Below are 14,705 nucleotides of genomic sequence, written 5' to 3'. Positions count from 1 at the left end.
TTTAGCCTTTTGTTTAGCGGTATGTTTACTAGCAGTATTACCGAGGTTATGTCCCTTGTCAACAACGTTTCTTTACAGTACTAATTTACCAGTCTACTAATTTATCACCATCCATTTTTAATTCGTCTTTGTTGAGTTATTTCAAATTAAAGGTTAGGTGTAATTCTCAATTTTAAATCATTTATTTTCGGCATCGCGATTGTGCTTTTTCTCCGCCTGGTGGCGTGATGATCAAGGGCAGTCACTCTTATTTGACTGCGGTCCTTACAAGCAGCATGTGCATTGCTTCCGGTTTATGTTGTTGCTGAATGTTTAGGTATGGCATATTTTGAGATTTGGTTCCTGTGTGTCGTAGAATTATAGAAAGACACGAGCAACAGTGCAGTTTACCGGTTGCAGATTGTAGCACTCTTCCCAGAGTACCTGCCCTTAAAAGGGACCAAAGGCCCGAGGATATCGTTGGGGGAAAACAACTCGAGGGATCAAAGACGCAGACGAGATATGTGAAGCGACAGCCGACAGCCTGAGTGAATAAACTGCCGATAAACTGCATTGTTGCCGCAACATGAAAAGTAGCTGTTAGATCATAGCTATGTTCCACTGTGTACTGCTTCATTTTAACTTTCACAATCCGACGTCCACTGGGCGCTACATACACTACATGTGTATTCCTACAGATAATATTCACGCCTTCACTAAATTCTACATCTGATGCTGATTCTGCGCTAGGCAATGATTTTGCCCATTTTGGATGTGGTAAATAACATCGCTAATCTATGAATGATGCCAAGTAGCTGCAGTTACTGGAGAGGGAAAGACTTCCACCCGTACCCCCTCTTCAAAAGTTCGCTCAACCCTTTCCATAACATTTAGGGGGGAAACAGGCGGAAGTCTTACCCTGGAGAGTTTGACCATTTCCCAAACAGGCAATTTGGCACATGGAGTTTTCTTCACATCTTGTATTAAAAGAATATTAATTAATTAAAGAAAATGACTAATATCACATTATATTATTGAGCAAATATATGCCTTGAACGGTTTTAGAAAATATGATGGCAGACGACGCTTAATTCATCAAACACAGTGATTTCGTTGAAAGCATGTCATCATATCCAGAATGCATGGATTGTTGCTCACAATATAAATCACTGGATTGTCTGGTCCAGATTCTATTATTTACAGGCTATCGTCATGTAGCTGGAATATTGCTCTATGTAGTGTTAAACAACACACACACAATCTGAAATCCATATTCATATATAGATAGGAGGGTAGAGATAGGAGGAGAAAGAGACTTGTATGTATATTTTGAAACTATTTTATGATTTATAGCCAGTTGGAGATGTAGAAATCCATTGACATTTCTTGCAGGTAGTAACATTTTAAAAAACCCTAATAATAATGAAAAAGGAATCACACTGACAGCTGTTACCAGGCTCTAGAGCTCGTCCCACTCTTTTCTTTATGATTTCTGTAAGTAGTCCCTCTTTACATCTGTGCCATGTTTCTTTGCCAACGTTGTACTCTGCACCATATTTCCTGACTGCCGAAATTGTATCTTAACAGGTTGAAAGATGACCTTTGAGTTTGAAGCAAGCTGATGCTTGTCAAATCCTCCTTGTCCGCTGCTGATTTTGTACTATTGGTTTATGTACAATAGCTAGATTTTGAAGAAATCACTTTTTCTGTCTAGACTTTCATTAATGTCAGACAAGTGGACACCCAGTGATGTATGGTCAGTGATGGTGTCCACTGCAAGTGGCTTCTCACATCATAATAGTCGCCCACTTGTAAAAAATGCAACTCCACACGAATGAATGTGTTAATCGCAGCAGTAATATTACCCTGGTCAATTGATCAGTGTACACTCAATCTTTAATTCTCAACTACCTGAGGAATATACAACCCAAGCTGCCTGTGAGGCGCCAGAAGGTTAACATCACACCATCACCACCTCATCCCACCGGGTACCCACCCACTGCTGGGTGAACAGAGGCGTGTTCGAACAAAGCCACTTGCTAAAGCAGACACCACATGTGCTAGAAAGGGTTAACTATCTCCTACCTTTTGTCGCTTTCTTTGCTGATGTTGGCTGCTATGGTTACAGGTGACGATGTTGAGGAGCAGCCTCCAGGCAGTGAAGGAGTTAGGTCAGCTCCTGAGGTCAGCGGTGAGAGGGGCACCGTGTCTCAATGTGGATCAGACTCGGGTAATATACACACTGCAGAGATTATGCCTGAGTGTTTGAGCAATTTTGTCTACAAGTGTAATTTGCTAATATATTGGCTAGTGAACAATCCTAACTAGCACCCCTTCCGATTGATCAATGTACACAAGACTTATTTATTCGCGTATAATACACACTCGTGTGTTATATACACCCTTATAATCATGGGCAATTAAAAATTCTGAAAAAATATATCTGTCGTATATAAAGATTTCAGGCTGTCAGCATAAACCACGAAATTTACGATCATAATATTCTATTAGACTCCCCAAAACAAATTCTGTAATAAATATCTAGGGTTCCAATTCATTAACATAGGGCCCATGTTTCTTGAACTGAAAGAGTTTTATTGATGTCCTCAAGCTTTAAGCCAGCTAAGTGTTAGATGGAATATAGTCAACAATTGACACACTGAACTGTGAGTGTATCGTCTCCCAGAATAGAAGTGTTCGTCATCTGTCACATGCAATCCACAATTTTGATTTCAAATAGCCACACCTTTTTACGTCCCACAGGACTCGCAATGTAAACCATTCGCATCCATTCTTAATTTGTGTGCACTGCATATAGGAGAATAGTTCAAGTATGAGTAATATGAGTAGTATTCTGTTGCTGCAGTCGACGGTGGTGGTGGAGCGGGTGTATCCGACGCCGCTGGGCAAGGTAGGCCAGATGCCGCCCCTGAAGAACAAGCACCGTGTGTACAGGCTGCGGGAGAGAGTACACAGCAAGCCTACTCCGCCCATCAAGTGCATTCTGCTGGAGGATATAAAAGGTTGGTTACTGACACACATACAGAGTGCATCAGGGGGCACAGGAGGCCCAGTCGTCTAGGGCACCGCGATTCGCTGTGCAGAGTTGCGTCTCTTGGGCACGCCAGAAACATATGATTGTGGGTTGGAACCCCAATTATGTTTCTTTTTTTGTCAGCACCATACCTGTGCTCGTGGGTTTCACCAAAGTGGTAAACGTCTGAGACCTGCATCACTCCGGGCTTTCCTCCCACATCAAGCTGACACGCCGTGATATAACTGGAATAATGTTAAAAGCGGCGTTATACAAGACTCAGTCAATCAGTCAGAGTGCATCTTAAGTTTTCATGGGATGATGCGATACACGATATGTTTTTTTCTGTATTGATACACTTGCTGAAATAAATTACTTATTACCCGTTTAATGATCCCTGCCGTTTTTGTCTGTCAAAAATTGCAAGATGTGTTGTAATTAGCATTTCAAGTTCACTGCTAGAAATAGCTGCTACGAGCATGTGTCTGCAGCTAGGTTTTCTTTTTGAACTTGCTCTGAAATATATATTGACAAGAGGTTTCCACGTGATTTGAACTTAATATACAGTATCGCAATACAACCGTTCCGTAACAATATTTTCCGATACAGTCACAGAAGAGTTAGTATATAATTATATGAATTATATCTACTATCTACTTTTTGGATGGACTGGGTTCCTGTCTAACCCATGTAAACAGCACACGCTTCAGACTGTTTTCATTAACATTCCCTGTTGATGACGTAATAGGTAGTCTCAATTATCCATGCAACCCATCTCGCAATCTCAAGTCTGGATTATTGAATGAAGCAGTACCCAATCTCATTAAAATCAGATCATGATCGGGTAAGTGACGCTCGGATTGGTCGGATGAGATGTCGGTCTCATGTGACCCGTAATGGGATGTTCTCATATCTTTGTTTAACGATAGCGAGAACTAAGATTTGATTTTAATTAGATTGAAGCAGTACCATTTAAACAGTACAAATGTTATATAATTTGGGCCCCAGTATGTATTACCCCAATATCGCAATACAGATCTCCATTTTGCAATATTTTGCTATACAGATTTTCAAATTGTGATATGTTGAAGTATGATTTATGTGCCAGTATGCCAACCCTAAATAGGATATGGTGACATTCCGTCAACCCAGTCACAGAATCTGACCATTCCATTTCATCCCCTCGTACGGCAAGCTCAGGTTGTTGGGGGCCCATTCCAATCTGGAATCCCCACATTGTCTGGTCCAGACTCGATTATTTACAGACCGCTGACCTATAGCTGTAATATCGCTGAGTGCAGCGTTAAACAACAAATGAACATGCAGAGGAAGGTATGAGCCAGATCTACCCTTTTTCACTCTCGCAACTTTTGTGATCATAGTGACATGTTTATGTTATTTAACATGTTATAATAACATGTTTATGTTATTTCAACAAGATAACAGCCTCTATTCTTTCCATTTGGAACTGCTCATTTTTGTTTGTTTTTGAGCCACAGAAGAGAGATAGGCTGCTCCGAATGCTTTGCTCGCTCAAACTATTCCATGTGATAGGACCGCCTCCGTGGTCTAGTGGTAGAGCGTCCGCCCGGAAAGCGGAAGGTACGGGGTTTGATCCCCGGCCGCGTCATACCAAAAGATGTTAAAAGATGGTACTTGTTGTTACCCTGTCTGGCGCTCGGCATTAAGGGGCTAAAACAAGGACTGGTCGCTCGGAGTCAGTATACTGTGTCTGAGTGGGATATATTCATGTTTAACTGCGGCATGGTATCTCAGTGGGCTAGCACTATAAATCGGCATCATTTCGGACTAGTACAAGCAGCCACACACACACGTGCATGCAAGTCAATATATAAGTGCCATAATCTTGGATGCGACGTTAAACCCAATTTCACCTCACCCATGTGATAGGTGTTAACCTTACTCTGTCTTTATGTGAGGAAATATCGTATCAGAACAAAGGATATGATTTCCCAGAGATTGATATTGTTTAGAGTTGTCATTATGTCTTTTTTTCTCCTCACAGGGGTTGGTGTAAAGGGAAGTGTTATCAGTGTGGATAGAGGTTTGTTCAGAAACAAGCTGTACCCTACCAAAGCAACATACGCCTCCCCTGAGAACCTGGCCGAGTTGGGGGACGAGGTGTGTGTCACTGCATGTTATGTACAATAGTATACTGATATGCTGCATATACACTTGCATTAAGTTAAGCACCTCTTCCTACAGGGATTTATCTAAGATTCCAAAGTAAGTGCCCTCGTCAGGCAATTTGGGAAAACGATCAGAATTGGATCTTTTAACTGTTCTTCTTTTTGTAAATTATGAGAGAATTTTGAAGTTGACTGATATGAATATGTCATGTGTTCCAGCGAGTGGATGAGACAAGAGCCACACCCACAGCAAGACAGGTGAGTCAGGGTGTCAGATTATCTCCCTTTGTTTCTTCTACAGTTGTTGTCGGGAAGTCAGAAAATGGAAAAGAGGGTACCAGTTGCAGGGCTTGAAATTATCATTCCCATGGCACTCATGAAATGGCATGCTTGAATTTTATGTACAGTGCCTCGTGGGCGTGGCCATTTCCATCAAAGTACTTACTTTACTTTTTATTTTATTTCTTGACAAAATTGAACTGCGAAAGAGTTTAACTCAACAGGCTAGTGACATGTTTCACTATCGCAAAACAACTTCCTGTTGTAAATACATTCAGCATTATTCGCTGGTTCCGTTGACTGTTTCTTACAGGCGTTTGACGAGATGTTCAAGATTTCAGGAACTACATTTGAATGCTTCTTTCCGTAATTTGACAGAATATTCCAAATATTACGAAGGTCATGCTTTTCAAACGGAAGTGATTATATTGCAGACAATCAAATTACAAATCACTGTTTAGCTCCAGCTTCCCTCACGCTTCCCTCACACTTGACCCAAGTGGTAAACATCTGAGACCTGCATCACTTCAAACTTTCCTCACACAGTAAACTGACCCACATCGTGATATAACTGGAATAGGTTCAAGGCGGGTTTAACCCAACTCATTCACACCTGATTAGATGTCCGGAAATTTGAACATTAGAAACCTCTGGCTAATACCAGGTCCATATGAGTTTTATGGGCATTAAATACTGAATAACACCTGAAAGTCTGAAAATACAGGGCATTATATCCTACCCCATTCTCACTGATGAGCGATGCTGTTACAGACGCTGGAGCAACTGAGTTGGCTGCATCTTCGTATACCGATGAACGGAGAGCGGCCATGGACGCTCAACAAGACCAATGTCAAGGTCGCCCTCAGGAAGATGGTGGGTGCTTCAGTGTGTGAAATGTTACATTCGTGCTTGTTTCAGTAAATCAAGGGAAGTGTTGGTAACAGTGCTGGATAGTTTTATACCATAGGACAGGGAGGGAACAAGGGTTTCAGGGAGTTGATTGTGTCTGTACATTGTTTCATTAAGTTGATTGTCTGTGCATTGTTTCAGGGAGTTGATTGTCTGTACATTGTTTCATTAAGTTGATTGTCTGTGCATTGTTTCAGGGAGTTGATTGTCTGTGCATTGTTTCAGGGAGTTGATTGTGTCTGTGTTGTTTCATTGAATTGATTGTATGTGCATTGTTTCAGGGAGTAGATTGTGTCTGTGTTGTTTCATTGAGTTAGTTGTCTGTGCATTGTTTGAGGGAGTTGATTGTGTCTGTGTTGTTTCATTGAATTGATGGTCTGTGCATTGTTTCAGGGAGTTGATTGTGTCTGTGTGTTGTTTCATTGAGTTGATCGTCTGTGCATTGTTTCAGGGAGTTGATTGTGTTTGTGTATTGTTTCATTGAGTTGATTGTGTCTGTGCATTGTTTCAGGGAGTTGATTGTGTCTGTGTGTTGTTTCAGAGAGTTGATTGTGTCTGTGCATTGTTTCAGGGAGTTGATTGTGTCTGTGCATTGTTTCAGGGAGTTGATTGTGTCTGTGTGTTGTTTCAGAGAGTTGATTGTGTCTGTGTGTTGTTTCAGGTAGTTGACTGTGTCTGTGCATTGTTTCAGGGAGTTGATTGTGACGGTGTGTTGTTTCAGAGAGTTGATTGTCTGTGCATTGTTTCAGGGAGTTGATTGTGTCTGTGTATTGTTTCAGAGAGTATTGTGTCTGTGTATTGTTTCAGAGAGTGTATTGTGTCTGTGTATTGTTTCAGAGAGTTGATTGTGTCTGTGTATTGTTTCAGGGAGTTGATTGTGTCTGTGTATTGTTTCAGAGAGTATTGTGTCTGTGTATTGTTTCAGAGAGTGTATTGTGTCTGTGTATTGTTTCAGGGAGTTGATTGTGTCTGTGTATTGTTTCAGGGAGTTGATTGTGTCTGTGTATTCTTTCAGGGAGTTGAGGTGGAGGAGAGCTGTCTCACAATGCCGACGGAAACCATCACAGAGCCACAGGAGATCTCAATCAGCATCACAGTGAGTGATTGTCCTGTTTTCGATCAGAGCTTTCACCAGCATAGGTTTTCGGACATCATACGTTTTCTGTCACGAATACTTGAACTATAACGTGGGGTGTGGCGTCACACAGAAATTGTAAATACTCAGAGTCAGCTGATGGCTTGTTTTTAAGATAAAGTTGTCTTTTAGCCTGTAAGTGAATGAGATGTTTAACAGTTCATGTGATTAGCGAGAAAACTATGAATATTTCTTAAGCGTCCAAACCCCATAACATTGGGATATATGTAGTATTAATGTCTTATGTTTGCAATGGAGTTTTGTTTTTTCATCAAAAGGTAAGTACAAGGTAAGTTTTTTTCAATATGCTTCAACATGGGGAAAGGGTCAGACATTGCTCGCTTGTGACAGTTGTCCTTGTGTCAGGGGGATGGGGGTTGAAGTTTATGGCGGTATTGCTCCCAGACCTGGCGGGTAGCCAGGTGCGCGTAAGCTATGCCCGATTTTTTAAAAAGTACTGATTTAACTTCGAAATTTTACTGCATCTGTCATCTTGTTTATTTGACTTATTGATTTTTGCCATTGACTTATTACATTTCTTGGTGTGAATGTTGTTCAAACTGCACGAAACTGCTTAAAATGCAATCAAATGTTTTAAAAATTTCTGGGGGGCATGCCCCCAGACCCCCCTAGACTTTTCCTCTTTTTTTCGTGAAAACCTTCTCACATCCCTGTTAGACTGAAGACGAACCTTTTGTAGTGAATCATCAACACTCTGGCTGGGCACATTCATAGAACTGTTTCTTTAGCTGTGTTGTAAAATATGTGTCCTCGTGATGTTTTAAGTATTAACAGGGATTTGTCTAGGATTGCATACTAAGAGTCAGAGCTCCAACTGCTATTTTGTTGATAATTGGGAGTTTATTAAAGAACTTTTTTTCTTAAATTGGGAGATATTTGAACAACTGCATTCAGTGCAATGATTTAAAGCTATTATGTTATTATGTGGGTGTTTTCATACTGGCCTTGTTATGGGTCCAAGGTCTGTCATAATGGTCTGAAGCAAGCTGAATTGGTCTGAGGTAGGCTGTTTTGGTCCGAGGCAGGCAGTATTGACCCGAGGCAGGCAGTATTAGTCTGTATTAGCTCGAGGCAGGCAGTATTAACCCGAGGCAGGCAGTATTAGTCTGTATTAGCTCGAGGCAGGCAGTATTGACCCGAGGCAGGCAGTATTAGTCTGTATTAGCTTGAGGCAGGCAGTATTAGTCTGTATTAGCTCGAGGCAGGCTGTATTAGTCTGTATTGGCTCGAGGCAGGCAGTATTGGTCTGAGGTAGGCTGTATTGGTCCAAGACAGGCTGTATTAGCTCGAGGCATTGTGGCAGGCTGTATTGGCTCAGGGCAGGCTGTGTTGGTCCGAGGCAATGCCTCAGTCCAATATGACGGACTAAGGACCTATAACAAGGCTATTATGAAAACACCCATTTAATGACATTTGTCAATTGACTGCCTAAACAATGTTCCCATGTAACACCAGTCAAGGAGATCCAGAAAAGCTAAAAATGTCACAGTTTAAGAAAACAGGATCTTAGTTCTAACAAAGTCTGATAACAGTCTGTTGCCTTGTGTGTGAGGAGTAAACACGACTTGGCCCTCCGGCGATTCTGTATGATGTAGGCCGATTTGAGTATACCGTATTTGACGTATTAAGCGCTCAGGGCGCTCTCAAAATTAGAAACGGGGTTCTTATTAGAATATTATTTTGGTGAAAAAAGCAGAGTTGAAAGAAAAATTTCATGGTTTATGCAGACAGCCTGAAATGTTTTTCACGACAGATGTATTTTCCAGAAATTAATTGCCCATAGTTAAAGGTGCATATAAAACACGAGTGCGTATTATAAGCGGATAAAAAAGCCTTTTGTACATTGATCAATCGGAAGATGTGCTAATTGGGATTGTTCTCAAGCCAATACATTAGCAAATTTCGCCGTGGGCGCTTATTGGAGTGGGCGCTTATTACATCGAATACAGTATTACAGACAGTCGAGTAATAATAGGCAGAGTAGCCTCTTCCTCATTGTCCTGTTGTCAGGGAGATACAAGTCACCGATACAAATTATGGATTTGGTAGCAACAAAGTAAACATGAATTGAGCCATTTTTTGTTTGAATTGGGAATTGTTACTGACATTTGGAGATGGCCTGTATAAATCCATGATTAATCCTTATGTTGAATTTTTTCAGGTAAACAAGATGGAAACAGTTCATGTGAAGGGTACAGTGTTTCATATTCATAAAGACACCAGTGAAGATTTTCCACCAACATTTCCACCGGTTTGGTCCAAGCCCAAGGAAGCGGGAGACAGCTAGCTCTGTCAGAACACACCATCATAACAATCAGATATGTGACTCTGACTTGAAGATCGGACAAACCCTTCAGAGTAGGTTCTTTCAGGTTCATTTCATAATCAGGCTCTCATGAGTCAGGGCTTCAAAATTCTTGATACAAACCAGAGAAGAAGCAGAGTATTTGATTTCTGGATCTCTTGAAAACAAACATAAACAGGCAGTTCCAAATGAAAATGATTAAAGTGATCGAATATGTTGTTCTGGAGATTGTTTTGAGGGATGTTTGTTTAGGTAGAAATTTCTGAGGGGAAAACAAATGAAGCTGAATCATTTAAGAACTCTGACGTCTGATTGGCCCAAATATCCTTTATTTAGATTATACAAGCAAAAATTGCTTAATGTTCACCCCAGGCCACTTCCTTTGGAGGGTTGGTCAGATCTTCAAGTATGAGGGGGCATGTCGGAGTACTGAACATCCACTGTTGTCAACTGAAGCTGAGTGCAGGAGAATAGTGTGCATGTCGTCTATGAGCAGGACAGAGTCGCCTCTGTATTGCACCACCTTGCTAAGACTTGAACTTAGATCACAGATCGTCTTTAATGACTTGTGACAGTCAAGCTGTCTGGTGTTTGATGTGAAGCCATATGAACCTGCCCGATGGCAGTCACTAGTGTCGGATGTACGAAATAGATATTGAGATGGTCATACTTTCGACCACTGGTTTCCCTGGTGTCTGTGTAATGCTGCAGGAAATACCCTGAACCCATTCGCAATCAGTCAGTTCCCATGGACACACCACTGCAATCAAGTTAATTCAGGAATCTATGTGACCTACTTTATGATTTTTATCGGGTTATTAAATGTAGATTTGATCCAAACTCACAATCAGAAAAGATGTTTTAATTGGTTGTTGTTTTCAAGCTGTTAGCGGGAGAAATAATATGACCAAGTTAGTGACAGTCTCATTAAAATCAGATCTTAGTTTTCGCTACCGCTAAACAAAGATCTGAGGACATCCCATTACGGGTCACGTCAGAACAAATTTTGTCCGACCAATGAAATGACTGAGAATAAATCGACATTAGCCAATAAGAAGGCAGCTTTCTCAAGCTTTACGACACTAGTTTCAAACTGGCGACAACGCTTCGAAACGTATTCTGATGTACTCTCGTTTAAAAAATCATAAAACCTGTAACTGTCATTCAGAATACTCTCGTGGTTGCATGATTAGAAAACACATTCTGACTGTCACTTTCATGATCTGGTAAGCGACGCTCTGATTGGTTGGATGAAAGGTCGTTCTGACGTTACCCTTAATGGGATGTCCTCAGATCTTTGTTTAGCATAGCGAGAACTAAGATCTGATTTTAATGAGACTGAGTTAGTGACAGAGTGCCGTTGAACAATACAACCTTAGAGCTATGAGTGTATTTAGTCTATGTAAAGGTATTGGAGCTAGGACAACCTTAGCTCTAAGATGGCTTCGTACAGTGGCACCCAGAGAGGTTGAGTGATGTTAGTTCTGAAAGGAAGCCATGGTGGCGGGTGGGTCCAGGGAATATGTTGAATCACACCCTGGATCACCAAGGATGGGAGCCTCAATTACGTGTGTTGTGTGAGGGGGTCTGTCTGCAGACAGTCCTCTGTGTTAATGTAGATGAATGTTTTTCCCCAACTGGAGGTTCTATTAGTGATAGCGATGTAATCTGTGTTTATGTTGAAATATTGAATACAGATGGTTTTTTTTGCAAAGACTGGTTGCCTGTGTGTTAATTCAACAAGGATGCATGGGTGGCCCAGTTGTCTAAGGTGCCACAATTTGTTGTGTGAAGATGCTTCCTTTAGTCACGCCAGGAATCTATATTTGATAGTTCAGGTCTGAGGAAAGAGATACAGGTGTTGGACGTTTACCACTTCAGTGATTCTCACAAACATTTGGGTATAGTGCTTACAAATCTAGAAAGATAATCAGGGCGAATCTGTTTATCAATCCCATCATCTTATGTTCCTGGCATGCCTAAGGGATGCAACTCTGCACAGGGCGAAATGTGGTTTCTGTCTCAAGTGATGCAGTCATGTCCTGGGGATGAAGTGAATCACTAGTCCATAATCATGCCTCAATGTTTTCCTCTGTAACAACTGGAGTATTAATATCACATTGCATATCAAATGGCATTAAGCCTCACCCTGACCCTTCTCAAACTGTGTAGACCGGCTTCAAATGTGGTCACCCCAGATGTATATTAGAACAATTTACAGTGGGAGCACAGCCTGACGTAAACCAATGACATTCAAAGGGTGTGTTTGACTAATTAACAAATCGAAGCATGTGCTCTGGAAAGAATCTTCTAGATTTGATATGAGGTGAAATTGGGTTGGAGGTCACATTCAAATGATTGCACTTATATTGCACTGCTTGTATCATGTGTATTTGTCCGGATTAGTGCCGATTTTATACTGCTAGTCCACTGAGATGCCATGCTGCAGTTCAACATGGATACCCCACTCCGACACAGTATACTGACTGAGCAAAACAGTCCTAGTTTTATCCCCTTAGTGCCGAGCGCCAGGCAGGGTTACAACAAGTACCATCTTTTAACATCTTTTGGTTTGACACGGTCAGGTATCTAAACCTCCAACCTTTCACTCTCCTGGAAGATGCTCTATCCACTAGACAGCAGACATCAGGTCATAGTGCAGCACATATTTATTGTCATTTAAATTTTATGATTTGAAATACATTTGCCACATAATAATTCAATGTGTATACGTAGTACATCAATAGTCTTTTGTTTGTTTGTTGTTTAACGCAGCACTTACCAGGGTAGCAATATTACAGCTATGTGACGGTGGTCTGTAAATCATCAAGTCTGGACCAGACAATCAAGTGATTGACATCATGAGCATTGATCCACGCAATTAGGATACGATGACATGCATCAACCAAGTCAGCGAGCCTGACCCCCCGATCCCGTTAGTCGCCTTTTACGACAAGCATAGTCGCCTTTTACGGCAAGCATGGGTTGCTGAAGACCTATTCTAACCCGGATCTTCACGGGTATCACGTCAATAGTCAAGTCTATTTCCCAGTTATATTTGGCTACGAGTTTACTGTGAATTTCGTCTTCGAGTTGGGAGAGTTGAAGAATTCTCTGTGGCTGTGAATTAGTTTGGTAACGACTTCACCTACAGCCGTCGTCCCAAGGTGTAAAATGTAGGAGATCTGCATCACCATAGGCTTTCCTCCCACATCAAGCTGACACACAGTGATATAACTGAAATAATGTTCATCACGGCGTCAAACCCAACTCACTCACTCAATACAAGCAGGTTACCGTCTCTGTTTAACTTATGGAATAACACACATCAACACTGCTATGCTCAAGTCCTTGTTGAATATTTTGTGTGTTGTTCTGGTATTATTTTTTATGTTATAACTGTCAATTGACTTAAAAAAATACATACTTACGTAAATGTAGTCATTATAATACAAAATGTTAAAGACAGGTTTGTCGAAAGAAACCACTTTCGTTGTCCTGTTGGTAACCAAGGATCTTCGGAAAATGTTTTGATATTTTCCGAAGTACAAGACGTCCTCTGTAGGATCCAATGTCATACCTTGTAATGTCGAGCACTGGACTAGCACTCTTGGTGTCTCCCCATCCAGATCTACAGACAGGATTGCTTCCTTAAGACAAACATACACACAGTCACGTTTAGGATCCACAACCAAAGCAGATGGATAGTTAGGCGTGTGCCGTTTTGGCTGGCTGATATTAAATATAAATGTGTAATTTTCCCCATCTGGTGTTATTGTGTACATGGCAGACCAAGGCATTCCTATTGATATCACAAGGATGTTTCTTTTCAAATCCACAGACATTGCAGTACATAAAATGTTCGACTTGATCGTCGTTACAGTGCTTGATCCTAAGGTGAAGTAGGAAAGTTCCAACGTGCCAGCTAATGACACCATCACCCTGCGCATTGCAGCGAAGTAACCAATTGCTTTCACATCCTTTAGGGTTGGATCTGTATATTCTGTGAAAGACTTGTTCTGTACGTGGAACTGAAGCAAGGGCTGTTTGTGGTTGGCAACGTATTTCAACAACAGCAGTAGTGTATCAATTTCGTGTTTGGTTTGTACTGTGTTTTCGGAAGCTGTAAACAAACATAAACGGAAGATGTAGAAATAATCAAGACAATTGAAATTATACCGGACACATTCACATTGGTATCTCCTCAAAGATGTCGAGAGGTCACGGATGGCCCCATCTTCCCGAGGCAAGAGAGTTAAATGGTTATGAAAATCCAGTTTCCAGTTGCCGAACTAGACTGGTATTATGGAGTTAGATTTTGGCTACACTAACGAGCCTATGCATAGTCCAATCAAAAAAGCGCAATCCGGTTCGTAAACTGTAATGCAGATTTCAGTCGATTGCAGGATTTGCAAAGCATGTGCACCGCCAACTCGTCAACAGATATTTTCCAAATCTTTTCATGTTTTTAATGAAGGTGCTCACGTTATTTGACGCACTTCGAGATGTAAGACCCGTTTTATCATAATATAGATCTTGAATATCGATCAGATCGTCTTGACTGGGCGGCGCCATTTTGTTTGATGCCAAATTTTGCCAAATGCAAGTGATATGATAGGTGGAATCTGATTGGTTCATGGGGGAGGCATAGAAAAGACCTAATTGGTAATAGCCACTGGTGGCACTGCGATCGAGCCTGGGAATTCCAGCCTATTTGTGGAAACTGGACTTTTAAAGTCAGTTAACTCTCTTGCCTCGGGAAGATGGGATGGCCCAGTAGTCAAAGGCGCTGCAATTCGCGTGTCAGAAACCTATGGCCATTGTTATATTTTAAGATTTGTTACCAAAGTGTTAAATGTTTAAGATGTGCATCCATCCATTCAGGCTTCTTTC

At 41.2% G+C, this 14,705-nt stretch overlaps 1 protein-coding gene across 2 annotated transcripts; it reads left to right on the top strand.

Annotated features, from left to right (window-relative positions):
- The first annotated feature begins 265 nt into the window (after nt 1–265).
- LOC139460641 (large ribosomal subunit protein bL9m-like) lies at nt 266–11,505 on the top strand. Of its 2 annotated transcripts, none has more exons than XM_071242108.1 (8): nt 266–316; nt 2,108–2,209; nt 2,846–3,002; nt 5,040–5,155; nt 5,383–5,421; nt 6,214–6,327; nt 7,367–7,447; nt 9,669–11,505. In XM_071242108.1, exons 2-8 carry the CDS (start codon nt 2,114–2,116, stop codon nt 9,792–9,794), a joined length of 729 nt encoding a protein of 242 aa, XP_071098209.1. In that variant the 5' UTR covers nt 266–316; nt 2,108–2,113; the 3' UTR covers nt 9,795–11,505. The 2 variants fall into 2 exon arrangements, with proteins under 2 accessions (XP_071098209.1, XP_071098210.1); XM_071242109.1 differs by having other exon boundaries at nt 6,214–6,315; nt 9,669–11,504.
- The last annotated feature ends 3,200 nt before the right edge of the window (nt 11,506–14,705 follow it).

The sequence above is a fragment of the Haliotis cracherodii genome, unplaced genomic scaffold (genome assembly GCF_022045235.1).
Source record: "Haliotis cracherodii isolate W230 unplaced genomic scaffold, xgHalCrac1.p SCAF_14, whole genome shotgun sequence".
Taxonomy (NCBI): domain Eukaryota; kingdom Metazoa; phylum Mollusca; class Gastropoda; order Lepetellida; family Haliotidae; genus Haliotis; species Haliotis cracherodii.
This window is presented reverse-complemented; position numbering and strand designations above follow the sequence as displayed.